Here is a 17,788-nt window from a genome sequence, read left to right as displayed (position 1 = left end):
CACCAGAACTGCTACCCTTATAGCGTTTTCTATTCTATCTCCATCCTATGGCTCAAAGTTGTGAATTTATACTGCGTTAATATCTATATGGTGTCCAGTCTTGCAGTGGATAGTTGAAAGGGGGCACCCGGCCAATTCCGTATGCCCATGCTCAGAAACCAGCTCCATACATTACATATGTGTGGTTTCAGACCCCCACAATAGAGATGTAGAAAACCTAGAAATATCGACATAGGACTTTAGAATTTGGTTTGCTTGGCAATTTCACGATTTCACTTATGGCCTGATCGGCGGCATGAGCGACTGCAGCCTGCATCACTCGGCTGAGACAAATTACCAGGCTAGGATACCACAATGACTGGAAGACTAGCGTTTGAATTCTGATCAATAACGTGGATTTTATGTAAAAATGAGACAATCTAACGAAAATTTGACTAAGTGGTAGTTCTGGGTACAGGCACATTTTATCTACAGTCGATCGAGGAATAAAACACCTACGGATCTGCTCAAGTGAAACACGCTAAGGCTAAACAAGCATTTAAATCCCTTATTTATATCGTAGATCTGTTGAAATTTTGATCTTGGGTTGAAATTGACGAATTCGTTGAGGCCATTACGTGCTACCCAGGAGCCGTGCCAATCGTTTCTTAGTTATAGCTTCGAAGCTCTGTGCCGTATCGAGGTGCGGCATCAAACTTAATTCACGTGTCCCGTATTAAGCTTTTCCGCCCCGTTATACACTTTAACATTTACCCCCTGTATATATGCATACCCATGTGATTTAATTACTCTCAAAATCTCTTTTTTTCTGGATCTGCCAATGTGGACAACTGGGTGATATTCTAATTACACAAAAAATGCAATAATGTTGTGGTCACGGAAATTTGTATACTCTGCCCGGTTTCAGGATTATAACCATATCCTTCGGGCTAGTACTTGTGATGCTTTCCTCTTTATTATTAGCCGCGCTAATTTTGAAACCAAAGGATTGTGCTTCCGGTACCGTCGTCATACGCATATGCACCCTGCAACTTCGTACTCATAATAGCACGCGATTATCCAATAGCACGCGCTGCAAAAAGGTCGGATGATCTTTCTCCCCTGTCGGTAATCGGGAAATTTGTATGAATCTTCTGGGAATTTGTGTTTTTGTGGTATTCAATGGGTACCTGCCATATATGCTTTGTCCCCGAGTTTATAGCCGTCACATGCATTGGGCATATATAATAAGGAAACCCCAGATACCCTGGTTAGTAAAATGCTGCAGAATACGAGTATAGACGAGATAGATCGGCCTAATCTGGTGATAGTCTGGTCTGCTTATCAATGTTTTAGAGACCCGATATGCTTCGTAATTTATCCCCCGCTACTAAGTGTGGCTCCATGGTTCATGAGGTTACAGCCGATTACACAGTAACTGCTTGGGGGAATTGGGGGTATATAAGTAGCTATAAAACCTCCTTTCATTCCTGCCAGTTTATGAATTTTTTTGTCTAAAGAGCTATACTTTTAATCTCCCTCTCAAAGTAATGACTTCCAACTCAGATCCACCACAGGATATTCCTCCAGTGTATAAGGACTCTGATCAGACCTTCTTTGGTGATATCCAAGCGGTCCTTTCCAATCCAGCCAGTATCAATGAGATTGGTAATTCCTTGTCTTCCGATCAAAAGTTCCAGGTTTTAGCCCGGACCGGGCATGCTGGTTTGGAGGACTTAGACGACTTGCCGGTGGAGGCCGAGTACATGATTATCAAGGTGGACAACTTGACCATCGATGAGTCTCTTGAAATCTTGAAAGACGCAATTGTATACCACAAGGGTGATGTTAACTTCTTGCCAGATGAATACAACCAGATGGTTGCCTTGGTCAAAGAAGGCGCACCAGTCCTGGAATCCGATACGGGGCTCCATGCGGCTGAGAAGTTCAACCTCAAGGACAAGGAGAATTTCAAGGATAGCACCGACGATAAAGGATCTTACATTTCCGATTGGGAATTCGAATGCCGCCTCCTAGCCTCCTTGATTCACTTCCATTCGCCTTATGCCGAAGTCAGAGCGGTGACGGATCCGTACGATGACCCTTCCGTCCCTGTGGAAACCATTAGGTCCTATTTCTTGGCCTTTATCTGGACAGTGATCGGTTCTGGTGTTAACGAATTTTTCTCTCATAGACAACCCTCTATTTCGTTGGACACCTCTGTGATCCAGTTGTTTTTGTATCCATGTGGTAAAATTTTGGAGTTGTTGCCAGACTGGGGTTTCACTGTCAGAGGTAAAAGGTATTCCATTAACCCAGGACCTTGGTCTTACAAGGAACAGATGTTTGCTACCATATGTTACTCTGTTTCCGCCGCTGGTGCTTATGTGGACTCCAACATTATCGTTCAAAAGTTGGGTGTGTACTATGACAATGATTGGGCAGATTTTGGTTATCAGGTTTTGTTGATTTTCTCGACCCAATGTTTAGGGTTCGGTTTCGCTGGCATCATGAGAAAGGTTTGCATTTATCCGGTGCGAAGTATTTGGCCTACTATTTTACCCACGCTTGCCCTTAACCGTGCCTTGTTAAAACCCGAGAAGAGAGAAATCATCAATGGATGGAGGATCTCCAAGTACAACTTCTTTTGGATCTTTTCTGGCGCCTCGTTCCTCTACTTTTGGATCCCGAATTATCTTTTCGGAGCAGTTTCTACTTTCAACTGGTTGACCTGGATCAAGCCGATGAACTTCAACTTGGCCGCAATTACTGGTTCTGTCCTTGGTTTGGGATTGAACCCGATTCCGACCTTTGATTGGAACATTATCAACTTTAATTCCGCGTTAGTCATTCCATTCTATTCCCAGTTGAATCTCTATATCGGATCTCTTTTCGCTTTCTTTTGCATTATTGGCGTATACTGGGGAAACTACAAGTGGACTGGATACTTACCCATTAACGATAACTCGTTGTTCACTAATACCGCGGATTACTATGATGTTACCCAAATTTTAACCAATGGCCTATTTGATAATGAGAAGTATCAAGCTTACTCGCCGCCTTTCTACAGTGCCGCTAACTTGGTCCTTTATGGCGCATTCTGTGCCCTCTATCCATTTGGTTTTATTTACACAATCTATGACCAGTGGGAGTCAATGAAGAGTGCTGGTATCCTGCTTTATAAGACGGCAGTGAATTTTAGAAGGTCGAACTTTGAAGGCTTGACCGATCCGCACTCTAGAATGATGGGTAGGTATAAGGAAGTTCCAGATTGGTGGTTTTTGATTATTTTGGTTATTTCCATTGTGCTTGGTATTCTTTGTGTCGAGTTATATCCTACTAATACCCCAGTCTGGGGTATTTTCTTTACCATTGGGATTAACTTTGTGTTCTTGATCCCTTTGACTACTATCATGTCTATCACTGGTTACCAGTTCGGGTTGAATGTTTTGGTTGAATTGATCATTGGTTACGCCCTTACAGGTAACGGTGTTGCCTTGATGACGTTGAAGGCATATGGTTACAACATCAATGGCCAAGCTCAGAACTATGTCTCCGATCAGAAGTTGGCCCATTATGCTAAGATCTCACCTATGGCCATCTTCAGGGGCCAATTAATGGCTACTATCGTTCAGTGCTTCGTTGTCTTGGGGGTTGTGAACTGGATGTTGAGCAACGTCAAGGATTTCTGTCAACCCCACCAGGGTCAAAAATTCACATGTCCTAATGAAACGACTTTCTACTCTTCGTCGATTTTCTGGGGTGTCATTGGGCCGAAGAAGGTTTTCTCCGGGTTGTATCCTATCTTGCAGTGGTGTTTCTTGATTGGGGCCTTGTTGCCAATTCCGTGCGTTCTTTTCAAGAAATATGGTCCAAAGCGTCTCACATACTACTTCCAGCCAACCTTGATCATTGGTGGCTTTTTGCAATTTGCCCCGTACAATTTGTCGTACCTTACTGGCAGTTTGTACGCCTCGTTTGCCTTCATGTACTACATCAAGAACAAGTACGCTTCTTGGTGGGAAAAGTATAACTATGTTTTGACCTCTGCCTTGACCGCCGGGACAGCCTTTTCAGGGGTTATCATCTTTTTTGCAGTTCAGTACCACGATAAAAGTATTTCCTGGTGGGGTAACAATGTTCCTTACGATGGTATTGATGGCGGTAATGGTCCGCAATCGCTTCTTAATTCTAGTGCTTTACCTGATGGGTACTTTGGCCCAATTAGTGGTAACTTCCCATAGTTGCTGCAACCTTGGTCTACTTTACTTTTTTTTTTCTTTTTTTTTTCAATTTCAATTTCAATTTCAAATCTGAATCATATTAACTATCTCTCAGTAAATTGTCTATAGACCCTTCTTACATACCAGCTTTTGAGAGCTTTTCAACTAATGACTGTAACACTTCTTGTTCTCTGGCAAGTCGTAAATTCTCTCGTCTCAATCGATCGCATTCGCTCTTTACTTCCTGGTTCTCGAGTTCTAGATCAACCAATTTTCTCTCCCCAGCCTTGTCCGCCGCACCGTCACTCACTTGATCTTTAAGGGCTCGATACTTGAACACCAAGGCGTAGTAGGCATCGTAAAACTTTTGACAATTCTGCAATTCTTTAATGTACTCCTCTCTCAACTCGAGGTACTTCTCGTTCAAGTCCGCCGTTTGCGGGTCGGACACCGCAGACGCCTGCCTCCCTCTACCTTCAACCACGTCCTTAAGATTCAGGTTATTTCTCTGTAGCTTGTTCATTAAAAACTCAAGATTCATGCTGAGTTCCTCGTTGTTCGTATTAAGAGAGGCGTTTTTCCGAGCCCGGTCCAACGACCTTTCACGGCGCTCAGAATCAAGGGAAAGGATCGATGAATGGCCATCATCACGCCTCTGAGCGTTCAAAGAATCTACTCTTTCAAGCATAGGGCTACTATGTAGATACCTCTCTGGTTTATTAGGTTTCATAGCACCTGGGATACTGGCCATTGGCGCTCTGAACCTATCCTCTTGGGGTACGGAGTAGGCTGGCCGCTGGATGAGAGGCTCTTTAGGGATGATTCGGCTAACCATGGGTTCACGATCAGAGTACACGCCTGAATGGAGCCTGTGGCTTGCATTTTCTGCTGGCCAGGTCCTTTTATATGGAATGTCTTCAGTGACCGAGTGTGATCGTTGGAGGTTTGTCGGAGCGTCAAGGCTCCCAGGTTTATAACGCAACGGCAAACTGGACATAGACAGGTGGCGTGACCGGCCGCTGGATCTCGTTTTCAAGTTCGTTATATCTTCATAGTTGATGGTGTCTTCGTAGTTGATCGTAGTTTGGTCTTTCAATGGCGTTTCCAGGCCAAAAAAGGAGTCGTACGTCTTCAGGAAGAGGTTGTGTTTGGGCTTGGGCCGATGCCTCGTGCTATCAGGAGTATAAGTCGAAAACATGATGAGTCAGGCTATATGGTATGTGTTATTAACCCGGAGTAACCCTTGAAAGGTTACTGGACTTTTAGGCCTGCCTCTCAGACGCGTATGGTCGCGTTTGTAAACAGCAATGTCCTGCACGATGTCCTGCACGGCTACAAGCTTCTAGATAGTCGGGGAAATAGATACTAAATGCAAGAGCAGATTGCTTAATTTTAGCTAACCTGTTTTATATCATCTTTCTTGGTATCTTTTCCAAAGGGGCGCTGTCAGTTTTTCTTGGACATTATGTTACTCTTCGTAGCGCTTTTCAAGTGAAAAAGCCTTCGAAACTCCTGTACGTACAGTAATTACAGTTCTGTAAAGGTACCGTTTGACTAGACCGACATCTTTGGCTGTTATCTCCATTCTCTCAATCGTCGAAAATTCCGGTATCGTATCTGCCTCAGTATATAAGGTCACCGGGCACCTTTTTCTTGTGTATATCTTACGGAGGAAGAGTATTTTCTTTTGGCTAATAGTACCCACTATTACTTACTAGATATACCACAGAAGCAGTAAGATACTGCCACCAACAGATTATCCAAGGCGGCAGGCTGCGTAAATAGAGAAATAATGAAAATTTAATGCTAAAGGATAAATTACTGAAGCGCTATATGATTCAAGCCAAAGGAACATAACTATTTGTTAAGCTCAAGAGGGTTCAACGGCTTAATAACAGATAAAAGTGACTTGAAGCTATTTCAGGTGCATACCGGTTAGATATAATATGCATCCTAATTTAATGAATTAGTTACAATTTACAAACTTCGTTTTGATAGTAACACATGCTTAACTATATATTTGATCATGCCTATGATAGTACTAGTGAAGATTTCTGCACTTATTTTACCACATATTTTCGCCAGCTGAAACGATTGATCTGGTGGCAACACGTTTCCTATCATTCTGGACTGTGTGAGCTAATTGTACTATCCTCTCACAAACTCGAAGTTGTTCAAAGAACGCCTCCTCTTATCTCTCTTATCTCTGAGACCTCTGGCGCAGTGCTCTGGATTCTCCAGAGGTACCGTCAAGCGTATCTCTGATAAATAGCTCGGAAGTTATGAATCAAGCACTTTAGAGATATAGATTCCTGGATCAAGGTAACATTTCAATCCTAGCCATGCGACATGTTTTACATGAGGAAATATCCGGGACAGAATCTAAAGAGCTCGACAATCTCCTTCCATTATACTTTTCTCTACATACTACAAGTCTGGTATTGTGACCTTCCGTACACAATTAAACAATACCCTGTATGGCCAAAATTTCTGTGCATTTCGTAGCTACGTACTATGTAATAAGCCAATTGAAAAGGAAACAGACAGAGCTCGATTCGTCTGGTTTAGAGAGTATAGACGATGACCCATTCACCAGACTACTGCTACACATTATAGCGCATTGGACTGTATTCCCCTTAACGCCTGATACTGATAAATCATTTTTGCTTATCTAAGTATTTAAGGTCACTTTTTAGGAAAATTACACTAAGAGTTAGATACTATAGCGCCATGTTGATATCTTGCTTCCATGCTAAGGAAGGGGATATGCATTGTATGATGCGCTCAGCTTGTTAATTTCTCGAATCTCCTGGAGGTTGTTCTTTAAGACAACACTCGGATTCTTTTAGTCCCTTTAGAAGTCCGCCTTCCCTGCTCCTTAGAGCCTTGTAATATTTTTGCAACCATATGGCTCCTTGTATCATACAATCCTGTTATGCGTACGATACCCTTGCAGTTGTGCCATTCCCTGCATCTTACAGCCTTGTCAAGCTTCATATGACCCTTATAATCGCGCCATCCCTTGCATTTTACAGTTTTTCATGCATGTGGCATTCTTTCAGATGCTTTCCCCAATTGAATCTCGTTCAACCCTAACTATTGTTTACTTGGCTTTTTTTCATATTAACTTTAAAGCTCTTGAAGAATGGGTTTTGTATAAATCTTAAAGCTCTCTATTTCATCTATGTAACCTCCAAGACTTTTAGATTATTATATTAACCCCTCACAGAAGTCCCCAATCCCCAATGATGATAATGAATAATATGACATACTCAGCCTGCCACTTTATCAGTTCTCCTGGTGCTCGTTTGAAAGGTAACTTTCAGATCCTTTTAGCCCCTCTCGAAGTCCGTCTTCATCACTTCCAGTTTTGTCATGCATCAGTTAATCCTTAGACTTTATCTCTGGGCAGTTTCAATTTTGCCATGCCTGTGATATCCTTGCGGTTGCGCGGCTCCCTGAATCTTACAGCCCTGTTATGTCTATACCTTTATAGTTGCGTTATTTCCTGCATTCTGCAGTCCTGTCCTTCGTCTAACTCTTATCTCCGTACTGGCGCCACATCTTCATATATCACACACTCACGTTATACTGTCTATATTATGTGAAAACAGTTTAAAAACTTCAGTCAACTTAATACCGCTATCTCAGGATGTACACCCACACATTATATATGCAATATAGCACTATATAAACATATAATAACCTTCTGATGAATATCAACGTCGGAAGGAAGCGTTCGCAGGTAAAGATTGAACGGTTTAGGTCTTGAAGCAACCCTGTAAACACATACCCACAGCACCATCACATGCGGATAAGACAAGGGCTGAGGGGGGAACATACGACCAGGGCATCCCACAGGAGCCATTTAACGGTGGAATAAAAGGTTGTACCTATCCCATAGAAGGGGGTATAAACCATATATAACTAGGACTCTGGATTCTAACAAACCAAATCTACAAATATATCTCTCAGAGTCATGTCACCTCTTTCAGTAAGTCGTCAGTTATCGATTTTCTCAAAACAGTTTGAATGCTAATGAATTAGAATATTGCTAGCTGGGTAAATTCTCCAGGGTTGAATTGGAGCCAGATAATTATTAGCTTGTCAACAGCCAAGTTCATATTCATGAGCTATATGAATATTCGTCAACTCGGTGTTTTACAGAGAGGCAAGCCCCCTAAAACTTTAGAAGCCGAAGCCATGCAAGCTGCCTACGATAAATCTAGAGCATACTCTCTCGATAAAATCAAATGTTCCATTGCTTTCGATATATGGCTATACTGTGATAGTTTGATTTATATCAAATTCAATGTCTACTTGGCATTGTGGCAGGCTTCTGCATATGCCAGCTCCGTTCTCCCCGGTTCTGCAAAAGGCGAAATTACGCAATCAGTTCTCCTTGCAGCTATCGAGTTATTGGCCCATAACTTGATAATTTTACCTTTCATGTACTATAGGGATTTTTATTTGGAAGAAAAGCACGATTTCAACAATTCCACATCCTCTCAGTGGCTTATTGACAAGTCTAAGGAAAGCCTTATCCTGTTAGTGATACATTCGGCGTTAATCGCTGGAACTTTGAAAGTGGTTGAATTAGCTGAAGACCTGTTCATCTGGTACACATGGCTCTTTATTTCGATATTCATTATTGTCGTGGGAACATTGTACCCTTATTTGATTTTGCCCTTATTTTACAAGTCAAAACCTCTTGGTCTGGGCAAGTTAAAAGATTCCATTGATAGTTTGGCACACAAGAATGGGTTCCCACTAGCCAATGTCAATGTCGTTAACGGTTCTAAAACTTCCTCGCATACAAGTGCATTCTTCACCGGCTTTCCATGGTCAAAGCATATCTTTCTCTACGACACTATGGTTGACAAATTTGAGGTGGAAGAAACAACCGCAGTTTTGGCCCATGAAATTGGTCACTGGGCATTGAATCATATGTTGATACAGTCAGTGTATCTCCAATTGCGAGTTTTGCTTATACTGTCAGCCTTTTCACTTTTCTACAGAAATCCTTATTTGTACTCCTCTTTTGGATTTAATCACACACCAGTTTATGTGAAATTCGGGATCTTCTGCTACATCCTCACCCCCATGAATTGTGCTTTACAGTTCATGTCCAATGTTTTGTCGCGCAAGCATGAATACGAAGCTGACGCTTATGCAGTGAATCAGAGTTACAGGGAGCACACTGCTACTGCCTTGGTTAAAAATTATAAGAATAACGGAGGGGTGTTGGATGCCCATTGGTTGTACTCAGCATACCATCATTCGCACCCCTTGTTACACGAAAGATTGCAAGCAATCAAACAAGTATCTCATAAAATTAAATGAGAGGAATTTAAATCACTCCCGAAGTACAGCCGTTGTTATCATAATTCTGGAATCAATATTATCTGGTTTAAGCGTTGGGGTCGACTGAGCAGTTCTGTCACACTGTTATAGACTTATGAAATTGAATAGTGTACTAAATCAGTTGTATATCTACGTAGGTAATGATGTAACAGGGTATAATTCATTGATAATTAAGTATGAGCTAGATATGCAAAGAGGTGGCCAGTCAGTCTTTATATAGACCGGTTGAAACAGTTTCGTAAAAATCTTCAGGCTTGTTAGAGGTTGAAACGTTATCAACATTTCATGTCCTGTGGTCTCATGTAGGATGGGGAACCTGCGACACCTTTACTATAAAATCGATATTTTGTAACTTCATCAGATACTGTGCCAAGCGTGCTTCTGTCACTTAGTAGAGATTAATACGCTATATAAATGGGTCTATATATCCCTCCTTTATCCTATATACATTATTTCGTCTATCAGTATACTACTTGAGTAGATATCGTACTTATAGGATAAATATATAACACAATAACAGTTTCCACTCAGTTATTCGTAAACTATCACATAACTGGCCGAAAGCCGATTATTAAAATCGGAATGGATCCCGAGGTTGAATAGGCCAGGTGATTACAAAAAGCACTCCCGGGTATCACAAACAGACATGGCCTTGTAAAACTATACGCAACATAATCACCTGACGTGTGAACAATCAATATTGCGGCTTTCCTGGTTACAGCTTACAGGTGTATTAAACCATTAGTATATTGGAAAATAACCGAAACATAAACCAGGATATAAACACAAGAAGATAAGAGCCTGGAAACAGGCATCAGGAGACTAACTACAAAGAAGACAACACCCTAGCCAAGAGACAATCCTTAAAGGCTCTCTAAACTAAAGCTCAGCCGCTTAGGCATGGTTAAAGTCCTGTTATGGCCCAATCTAGCCAGATCCTAACAAGAGAACGACTAGCACCAGACTTGAACCACGAGGAGGAAACGCGAACCAATGAAATCCGGTAGAACTCGAAAACACGTCAGGCTCTCCGATCAAAAGTGCATACTGGAAAACCGCTTCTCCGCGTCCTTGACACCTACCGGTGATTCCACCTTGCTCGACCTGGTGCCCGCACTAAAGTCACGCGGCGATGTTGGGCTCTTGCTCGAGAACGCGCCAGAGGCGAGCAAAAACGGCGAGCTAAAGCCGGAGCCTGCACTCAAATGCGGCTTGTTAAGTGTCGAAGTCTGGTGTGACGACGCGGTGGAAGTGGTGCGCGCGGACATGGAGAGCGCCTTGTGGTTTGGATCAAACGTCATCGACGCCAGATCGGCCGGAGTCGACGCAGACGAGCTGGTTTTGTTTGAGTAGCTAGAGTTCACGTCGTGCGCGAATGCAGGGTCCTCGTCCACGTTGTAAGAGTAGCCCTGCTGGAGGAAGCCCTTCGCACGCAACTGCTCATCCTTCAAACGCGTCTCCTCGCGCGCTTTCGCGAGCATCTCCTGAGCCTTCGGAAGCGAGATCGTCGGGGTCACACACGAACTCACCACCGGAACTGTCTCATCGATATCGATTGTCGCTTTCATCAACGCGGCCATCCACTCGCGCATCTCATCCTGCGTCTCGACCGCGAAGTAGTGCACCTTCTGTTGCGTGAACGTAAGGCCCTTCTTGGACCCCGGCGCCGGCGGCACCAACTTGAAGCAGTAGCGCCCGGAGCCCGTGGACGCCGCGTATATCGCCACAAACTTGTCCTCGTTCTCGCGCGCGGGCAACACCTTGTGCGCGGTGATATCAATCAAGCCCTTCTCGGTCTTGTCCTTGAGCGAACCAAAATACGACAACCGCGTGTTGTGGAGCGTGAAGTAGCGCGTCTTCCACGTGCCGATAGTAACATTACCTCGTTTGGACATCCAGCCGGAGTAGTCGGAGGAACGGATCGCCTCGGTGGGTGAGATGTGCCGGATGCCCTCCTGGAAGGCGGACGTCTGCTTCTTGCGCGTCGTGAGCGTACGTTTCTGCTGTGGGCGCAGGCCAAACTTGATGTTGTCCAGAGCAGCGCGTGTCGGGCTGCTGGGGCTGGCGGTGCCGTGCGCGGGGCTGCCGCTCGCCGCGCGCGTCGGGCTCTTCAATGGCAGCAGCACCGCGACGTCGTCGAAGAAGTTTGTCGGCGTGTTCAACACCGCCGCAAAGTTACGCTCGTTGATTGTTGACACTGGCCGCGATGGCGTAGTCGAGAGTGGCGAAACAAACGTCGCAGAGCCCTTGCGCGAGTGGCCAGGCGCTGTCGTTGCGGAGCCCTTGCGCGAGTGGCCAGGAGCAGTCGTTGCGGAACCCTTGCGCGAATGGCCCGGTGCAGGTGTCCCCGAATCCTTGCGCGAGTGGCTCTTACTTTCGCCCGTTAACGAGGCAAATGAGAACAGCGATGAGTGGCGCCGGTGATGCTTGGACTTGGAGCTATGCTTGACCTCTGTCTCGGGGAGGAGCCACGTGGAGCTCGCGTTATCAAAGCCCATGGACGATACGGGCCGCGAAAAGGTCATACTGCTGCGCTTACGCGGAGCACGCGCCTGCTCGGGGCTCGTGAAAGCGGGGTCCAATACGCTGCGGAACTTGCTGAGGCCCTCCGCCACGGGGGAGCGGTGGTTCGGCGGCTGTGGTGCCTTGCGCGGGGAGTCAAAGACGCCGTGAGCAGCATGAGGCTTGTCAAAAATCCCACTCGGGCTCTTTGGGGTCGTGTTTTGGCTCTGGAGTTTTTTAAAATGTGCAAACGGCACATCTTCCGACGACCGCGACTTGGTGCGCTGGTGTAAAGGTGGAGTGCGGTCCTGCGACGCGCCACGCGTGATCGGTGCTGCTAGGAGAAGTGAATGGCGTTTAGCCTGTGGCGTGTATGGCTCGTTCGAGTGGGTTTTCGGGCGCGCCTGCTTGAGCGTCTCGATCTCCTTGAACATTTCGAAGCGCGTGCCGAAAGACACAATATCCAACTCTTTGAGGTACGTGAGCTCCAACTCGAGGAGAATCTGGCCGTTGATCTTGTGGCGTTGGAACTGGCCCGCGCTCTCGACGTCAAAGCCCAAATACACAAAGTATGCGCTCACCTGTTCAGGCGTCCATGACTCCACCTCGAGCGGGTCGAGCGACATGCGCTTGGACTCACCGAGTTCCTGGAGTGCCTTGTCAATGTCTGACATGGTTTTGTGCACGGACGTGTTGCGCGTAAAGGGTACGTCGCTCAAGCCGGGAGACGCGTGGGTCGGGGTGCTCGCGACAGACCCCTTGGGGGTACTCCCATTAGACACAACACGGCGCGATGCAGCACGAAGGAGTTTAGGGATGCCCAGTACGAGCTGGGTAAACGTCTTAGGATAGAGTCCCGTCTCGCCCGTCACCATGTTGCGCCCCATGTACCAGCCGTCGTTGTACTCGCTGTCATCGGCAATAACCTCAAGTTTGTCTCCCACTTGCAAGTTCAACTCATCTCCGAGTCGTGCATTGAACACCTTTATCACGGTGTATACGGGGCCGGCAGTCGGCAGCTCCGATGCGCTGTCAAAGTCCAGGCTGAATGACGTGGTCAACTTGGGCGGATGTGGTTTGGTAGTCATCCGGGGCTGGGATTAGAATATCTGAATCGGTGGTTTTGCTACTTCAGTCGGTTAAGGCTTTCGTTGGACCGTTTTAGATTATTTTTTTCTCCGTAGTTTGGCTTTGGTGCTTAGGATGTGGTAGAGAATATTCCGTGGCCGGTTGGTCTGCGTGTGCTTTTGATATCGCGCGAAAAGCGCCTGGTGTTCTGGGACATTTGCCGCACGGTGTCCCAAAACGGAAACATCTCGTGTACACCCCAATTTGGTCGTGCATCCTTGCGCTGGAGAGGGCGTTGAAAGTTTAACAAAGCAGGAGGTTAGTCCTGGCCAGGGGCCAGAATTTGGTGAATAGTAAAATGGTCATTCATCTTAGTCAGGGTATTATGTGATACTTGCTCATTAGCAACTTAATAGTAATTGTACCGCACTGTGAAAGAGGACGTGGTGTATCTGCCTATGCATAGACGCAATGGAGGGCATGGAACAGACGGGCTCAACCAGCCGCACCTTATGGGTCTGTTCTTCCCAAAACGTTACGTTTACGGCATCTCGAAAGCCAGGCAGCCGAGACTGACGCTCCTTTAGTTGCCTCGAACGCAGTACGTAAGGATTTTGTCACGTGACCGCATCGCGTATTTTCCGTCATTATACAGGAGTCTTTGTGGTATACGGGAGTCGTCTGTGAGCTATTCAAGATAAGCGACGAAGCTGACCCGCTCGGAAAGACCAGAGTCTTGAAGTTCAAATAACCCAAGCGGCAGAAGGAGATTCTGAGCGGATGGTGTAATCAGATGACCGATTAACGGGACAGATGTTTCACTCCGTTATGCTTCATGAGCCAGGGAGTGACCTGTAACGTCCTTAATTGTATGCATCAAGTCTGTTTAGAGTTTAGGCTCAGAAAAGTTGGTTATTCCCTAAGAATAAAACCGCCTCGTTCCACTACAAACGGTACAATAAGTAGAACCATCGGGGCGAGTTCTGAGCTCGTGTTCATGGCTTCTGGACTTGCTAATACTTTGGTATATGTATACTTGAGAAAGCGGATGCCTACTTCTATATTGTCAATGCTATATATGCGATATTCTTACTGCCCTGGCACACAAACCACCTAGTTTTGGAATATCTTTGCTGGTCTAAACATTCTAGCGTATGCCAGCCTGCCACCTTTGCTTATCTGTTTAGAAAATTCAAAGGCGAAGAGTAGAGGCATATCTTCGGGGTCGAAGTTATGGGGGCCAAGTGCCGACGGGGAAAATAACGACAAAGAAAAATGGCCTTTGGAGGCTTTGTTCGAAGGCGTGAAAATGTTATAACTCGCGCTTAAAGTTTTCGTCAGAATAGCAAATCTTAACTTTGTGAAAGTTTTCGGATGCGCTCACCGCTCTCTCATAACCACATCTGATGAATCATTATACCTGGGTGTTAAATATCACGCAGGCATCATACCTTGTAATCAACTTAATCTAGACTATCCAGCTTCTGACCTTTCTATTGCCCCAGCAGCTACTATTTCTAATGGGTATAGTGCTGTTCATGCTGCTGGTACCTCCACCGAGCCTTTCTGTGCTCCACGTCGCTCTGCGCGGTGTCCTGCCATAGCACATCTTCATAGCTTGGCAACGCCGGGGGCTCTTCATGTGAAGAGTTAACCACACTGGTTTCAGAGACCCCTACCAGGTCAGTGCGCATCGACGAAATTGTGGAAGTGGTCGGCCGTGTAAGCAATGTGGGACGTTCCATTCCGTCTAGCGAACTCTCCACCTGCTCCCTCATGGCCATGCTCATGGACAACCCGCTTGACACGCGAACGTCGGTTACTAACTCCACTTTCTGCGCGGATTTGCCGTTGTTTGCGGTACTGCTCACGCCACAGGCAATGCAGAGCTGGTACTTACGGTTGATGTTACACGTCTTAAAGCTCGGAGGGATGTGATCCTTCAAAACGGCGTTCTGAAACAAACTTTGGGGTAGTTCTAGTTCGTGGAGCGGTTCGCCCGTCTTGTGGTCCTTCGCAGTCGACTCTTTCACCTCGCAGAGGTCGACTTCGTGGATCCCCGAAAACGACAGAAGCCGCTCCACGCTCTTCAATTCGGACTTGTGGCCCTGGGCGATAACTAACGTGGTCATTAGCAAGTCCACGCTGAGTGACGTGATGTATATAGCGCCAAGACCCGACGTATCGCCATTGGAGAGTCGGTAATTGCGGCTCGGAAGCGGAGAAACGATGTGGAGCGAAAAGGCAGGTACAGTCGAAGGGGCCAAGCATGCGGGAAACCCTAACCGAGCTTCCACATAAAACGGAACGTCGCTGGTCTTCACCATCAACCGTTTAGGTGGTGCTCTGACTGGAGATGGAGCGGGCTCGCCAAAGAACAAGCTCTTGAGAAAACCCTGGCGCGCCTGAACTGGAGGCGCCCGTTTATCCCTATACGGCTTGACCTCCACAATGGCCGGAAGCATATTCTTGAACACCACTGACCGCCTCACAAACATGATTTTGTTGGATTCCTCGGAGGGGTCGAGTCCGTTGTAGTCGAGCGGAAGCATCACAAACGGCTTGAACGAGCGGAGGTTTGTTCTGAGCAACGATGAGCGTTTGGCAGTTACTTTGATAAAGTACTTCACCTGTGCCGTGTTGCCCATCCCGGAGAACGATGGCGGGAGCTGCGCGTGGACGTGCTTCGATGTCTCCAGCACGAGATCTCGGCCGAACGTGGTCTTCAACGAAGTTGTGCAGTCGTTGGCAAACAGGATTTTGAAGGAAAACGGGTACTTGTATTCTCCGGGAGTGAGGGTAAACTCCTTCTGCTTAGACACCGTCCGGACGTTTTCGGGTGGAAACACCATTACCGTGTTGTACAACACCCTGTGGGTCTCCTCCACGCGCTTCATTTCCTTGGGGTCGTATTTCCCTGTCTCCTTGTCGACTCTGGCGCTTGGGTTCTTCGGAACCAAAAGCTCTGTTTTGGAGATCCCCTCTAACTTCACGAGGATGTGATTCAATGAGATGCCTGACGTGACCGTGAGCGCCACATAACCGCGGATCACGTCAAAGTTGGTGAACGTTCCCGCTTTCTCCCGTGTGTCGATGTGTACAGTGATATCGCTGGGAGACATGGAGGGGGAGGTTTGTATATGTTAAGCAGGATAGTAAAGTTAGTGTATATTACGGTAAGATGTAGCCAAGGATGTTGTGGGAGGTTGTGCATGCAGAAAATTCGCATGCGCCTCTGCGGAGGCTTTAGTTGTCCGGCGCGGATAGATAACAGCCGTTCCCTGGTCGTACCACTCAGTGGCTGTATAGGTTACGTGGTTACGCTTCTTTTTTTTTTTGCGGGATCTATAATCAACGGTATTTCGACCGTTAGTTGGGTATTTATATCTACTGGTGTTGGCTTAACGTGGAGGTTTTTGTTCATGACACATGCATATTCACGCGTTCTGAGCCTACTCTCAGTCATGCGCCCAAAATCTCAGTGGCAGTATAAACTATCAGTCTCCTTTTATTACATCTTATGGAAATACCACATCCCAGAACCTTTGTTTGATATTGTTTATCTCCTTTGACGAGCACCTTCAATGTGACGGTAATTTAATACATGACGTATTTGGTTTCTGTACTGCTTGATTCATCCAGAGAAAGCATACACGCCCGTCGTGCACGTGAACCCTCTACCAATGAATCTTATCCGCATTTTAGTTTTCCACCGCTTTGCTGATTTCATGCAACACGTCAAAAGTGGTACTCCCCTGTTTCTTTCCCTTGGTGGCAGGCGCTTTGCCCCAGCTAGATTCCGCCTTGAAAATTCTAACGTCCCCCTTTTTGGACGCAGCAGCTCTGTCTATTTCCACTTGGTACTTTGCAGATAGGTAGGCCGATATCTCAGATGCATTGAACTTATCGCTCTTCTTCTTCAGCTGTAGTTGGGCAGGTCTGGCCCCTGAGGGAGATGGCGCTTTTGAAGGAGCTTTCACCGTTGCTGGCTTGGGCACACCCGCCACACCTGAGAGTCTAGCGGCCCATCCGCCGGCCACGGGTTGAGGCGCTGGTATTTGCTGTTTGAGAGTCTTGGCGCCGTTAGGGGACGTTTCTTTCTTTGAGGTTTGGGGTGCTGGCATTATGAAATTAGATGGCGGAGATGCTGTTTTTGGGGGAGATGCAGGTATATGAAGGTCTATTGTCTATATGTGAGAGATGGCAAATGTTGAATATTGAATGTATATGCTTTTGATTGGATCACAAACATGGAACAGGAGATTTACCATGGTTGGAGAAAGTGAAAAAGAGTGAATGTCCGCTTTCCGTGAGGTGTACGCTGAGATCTGAAAATGCCGCTAATCTGGGGCAGTCGCGAATTGTAATAGAAATTAGGATCCTGGGAGTATACATGTCTTTATGAGTGTTAATAAAAAAAAACAGATGTGTGTGTTTTCGACTTGATATATTTCAATACGCCTGTAGCCTGTCTCCGACTTGTAATTCATTAGGTGGGATCTATGAGTTTTTTTTTCGCCTGATTTCCGGGCTGATACGTCTAGTACGAAATTGCCAACCTACTTATCTGCATTTTTATAGCCGATGGCAATGGTTTGTGTAATCACGCTGCGGGATATAGTTGCCTTATGTTGCAAAGCACGGTTCACTGC

At 46.0% G+C, this 17,788-nt stretch overlaps 8 protein-coding genes across 8 annotated transcripts; 2 read left to right on the top strand and 6 right to left on the bottom strand.

Moving 5' to 3' along the window:
• Nucleotides 1-1,181: 1,181 nt before the first annotated feature.
• BABINDRAFT_161768 (uncharacterized protein) lies at nucleotides 1,182-4,239 on the top strand. Its single transcript, XM_019129000.1, has one exon. The coding sequence runs from the start codon at nucleotides 1,530-1,532 to the stop codon at nucleotides 4,221-4,223; it is 2,694 nt and encodes an 897-aa protein (XP_018984690.1). The 5' UTR covers nucleotides 1,182-1,529; the 3' UTR covers nucleotides 4,224-4,239.
• A 62-nt stretch (nucleotides 4,240-4,301) lies between these two features.
• On the bottom strand, nucleotides 4,302-5,425 carry BABINDRAFT_161767 (uncharacterized protein). Its single transcript, XM_019128999.1, has one exon. The coding sequence runs from the start codon at nucleotides 5,398-5,400 to the stop codon at nucleotides 4,339-4,341; it is 1,062 nt and encodes a 353-aa protein (XP_018984689.1). The 5' UTR covers nucleotides 5,401-5,425; the 3' UTR covers nucleotides 4,302-4,338.
• A 2,418-nt stretch (nucleotides 5,426-7,843) lies between these two features.
• On the bottom strand, nucleotides 7,844-8,204 carry BABINDRAFT_161766 (uncharacterized protein). Its single transcript, XM_019128998.1, has one exon. It carries the CDS (start codon nucleotides 8,068-8,070, stop codon nucleotides 7,870-7,872), a length of 201 nt encoding a protein of 66 aa, XP_018984688.1. The 5' UTR covers nucleotides 8,071-8,204; the 3' UTR covers nucleotides 7,844-7,869.
• Nucleotides 8,182-9,644, top strand: BABINDRAFT_176275 (M48 family metallopeptidase; the record flags this gene model as incomplete). Its single annotated transcript, XM_019131013.1, has 2 exons — nucleotides 8,182-8,196; nucleotides 8,250-9,644. 2 exons carry the CDS (start codon nucleotides 8,182-8,184, stop codon nucleotides 9,543-9,545), a joined length of 1,311 nt encoding a protein of 436 aa, XP_018984687.1. The 3' UTR covers nucleotides 9,546-9,644.
• A 537-nt stretch (nucleotides 9,645-10,181) lies between these two features.
• BOI2 (Boi2p) lies at nucleotides 10,182-13,282 on the bottom strand. The gene has a single exon (XM_019128997.1). It carries the CDS (start codon nucleotides 13,154-13,156, stop codon nucleotides 10,601-10,603), a length of 2,556 nt encoding a protein of 851 aa, XP_018984686.1. The 5' UTR covers nucleotides 13,157-13,282; the 3' UTR covers nucleotides 10,182-10,600.
• Nucleotides 13,283-14,653: 1,371 nt separating this feature from the next.
• On the bottom strand, nucleotides 14,654-16,288 carry BABINDRAFT_62798 (uncharacterized protein; the record flags this gene model as incomplete). Its single annotated transcript, XM_019132396.1, has 2 exons — nucleotides 15,573-16,288; nucleotides 14,654-15,482 (listed from the first exon to the last, which is right to left on the bottom strand). Exons 1-2 carry the CDS (start codon nucleotides 16,256-16,258, stop codon nucleotides 14,654-14,656), a joined length of 1,515 nt encoding a protein of 504 aa, XP_018984685.1. The 5' UTR covers nucleotides 16,259-16,288.
• Nucleotides 16,289-16,415: 127 nt separating this feature from the next.
• BABINDRAFT_141735 (uncharacterized protein) lies at nucleotides 16,416-16,719 on the bottom strand. Its single transcript, XM_019127140.1, has one exon. It carries the CDS (start codon nucleotides 16,600-16,602, stop codon nucleotides 16,447-16,449), a length of 156 nt encoding a protein of 51 aa, XP_018984684.1. The 5' UTR covers nucleotides 16,603-16,719; the 3' UTR covers nucleotides 16,416-16,446.
• On the bottom strand, nucleotides 16,439-17,518 carry BABINDRAFT_161763 (uncharacterized protein). Its single transcript, XM_019128996.1, has one exon. It carries the CDS (start codon nucleotides 17,258-17,260, stop codon nucleotides 16,838-16,840), a length of 423 nt encoding a protein of 140 aa, XP_018984683.1. The 5' UTR covers nucleotides 17,261-17,518; the 3' UTR covers nucleotides 16,439-16,837.
• Nucleotides 17,519-17,788: the final 270 nt, after the last annotated feature.

Source organism: Babjeviella inositovora (assembly GCF_001661335.1).
Source record: "Babjeviella inositovora NRRL Y-12698 unplaced genomic scaffold BABINscaffold_7, whole genome shotgun sequence".
Taxonomy (NCBI): Eukaryota; Fungi; Ascomycota; class Pichiomycetes; order Serinales; genus Babjeviella; species Babjeviella inositovora.
This window is presented reverse-complemented; position numbering and strand designations above follow the sequence as displayed.

Bases quoted from the DNA above. Each gene is read 5' to 3' on its own strand.
- BABINDRAFT_141735 (XM_019127140.1), bottom strand. From the start codon at position 16,602: ATGACTGAGAGTAGGCTCAGAACGCGTGAATATGCATGTGTCATGAAC.
- BOI2 (XM_019128997.1), bottom strand. From the start codon at position 13,156: ATGACTACCAAACCACATCCGCCCAAGTTGACCACGTCATTCAGCCTG.
- BABINDRAFT_161763 (XM_019128996.1), bottom strand. From the start codon at position 17,260: ATGCCAGCACCCCAAACCTCAAAGAAAGAAACGTCCCCTAACGGCGCC.
- BABINDRAFT_161766 (XM_019128998.1), bottom strand. From the start codon at position 8,070: ATGGCTCCTGTGGGATGCCCTGGTCGTATGTTCCCCCCTCAGCCCTTG.
- BABINDRAFT_161767 (XM_019128999.1), bottom strand. From the start codon at position 5,400: ATGTTTTCGACTTATACTCCTGATAGCACGAGGCATCGGCCCAAGCCC.
- BABINDRAFT_161768 (XM_019129000.1), top strand. From the start codon at position 1,530: ATGACTTCCAACTCAGATCCACCACAGGATATTCCTCCAGTGTATAAG.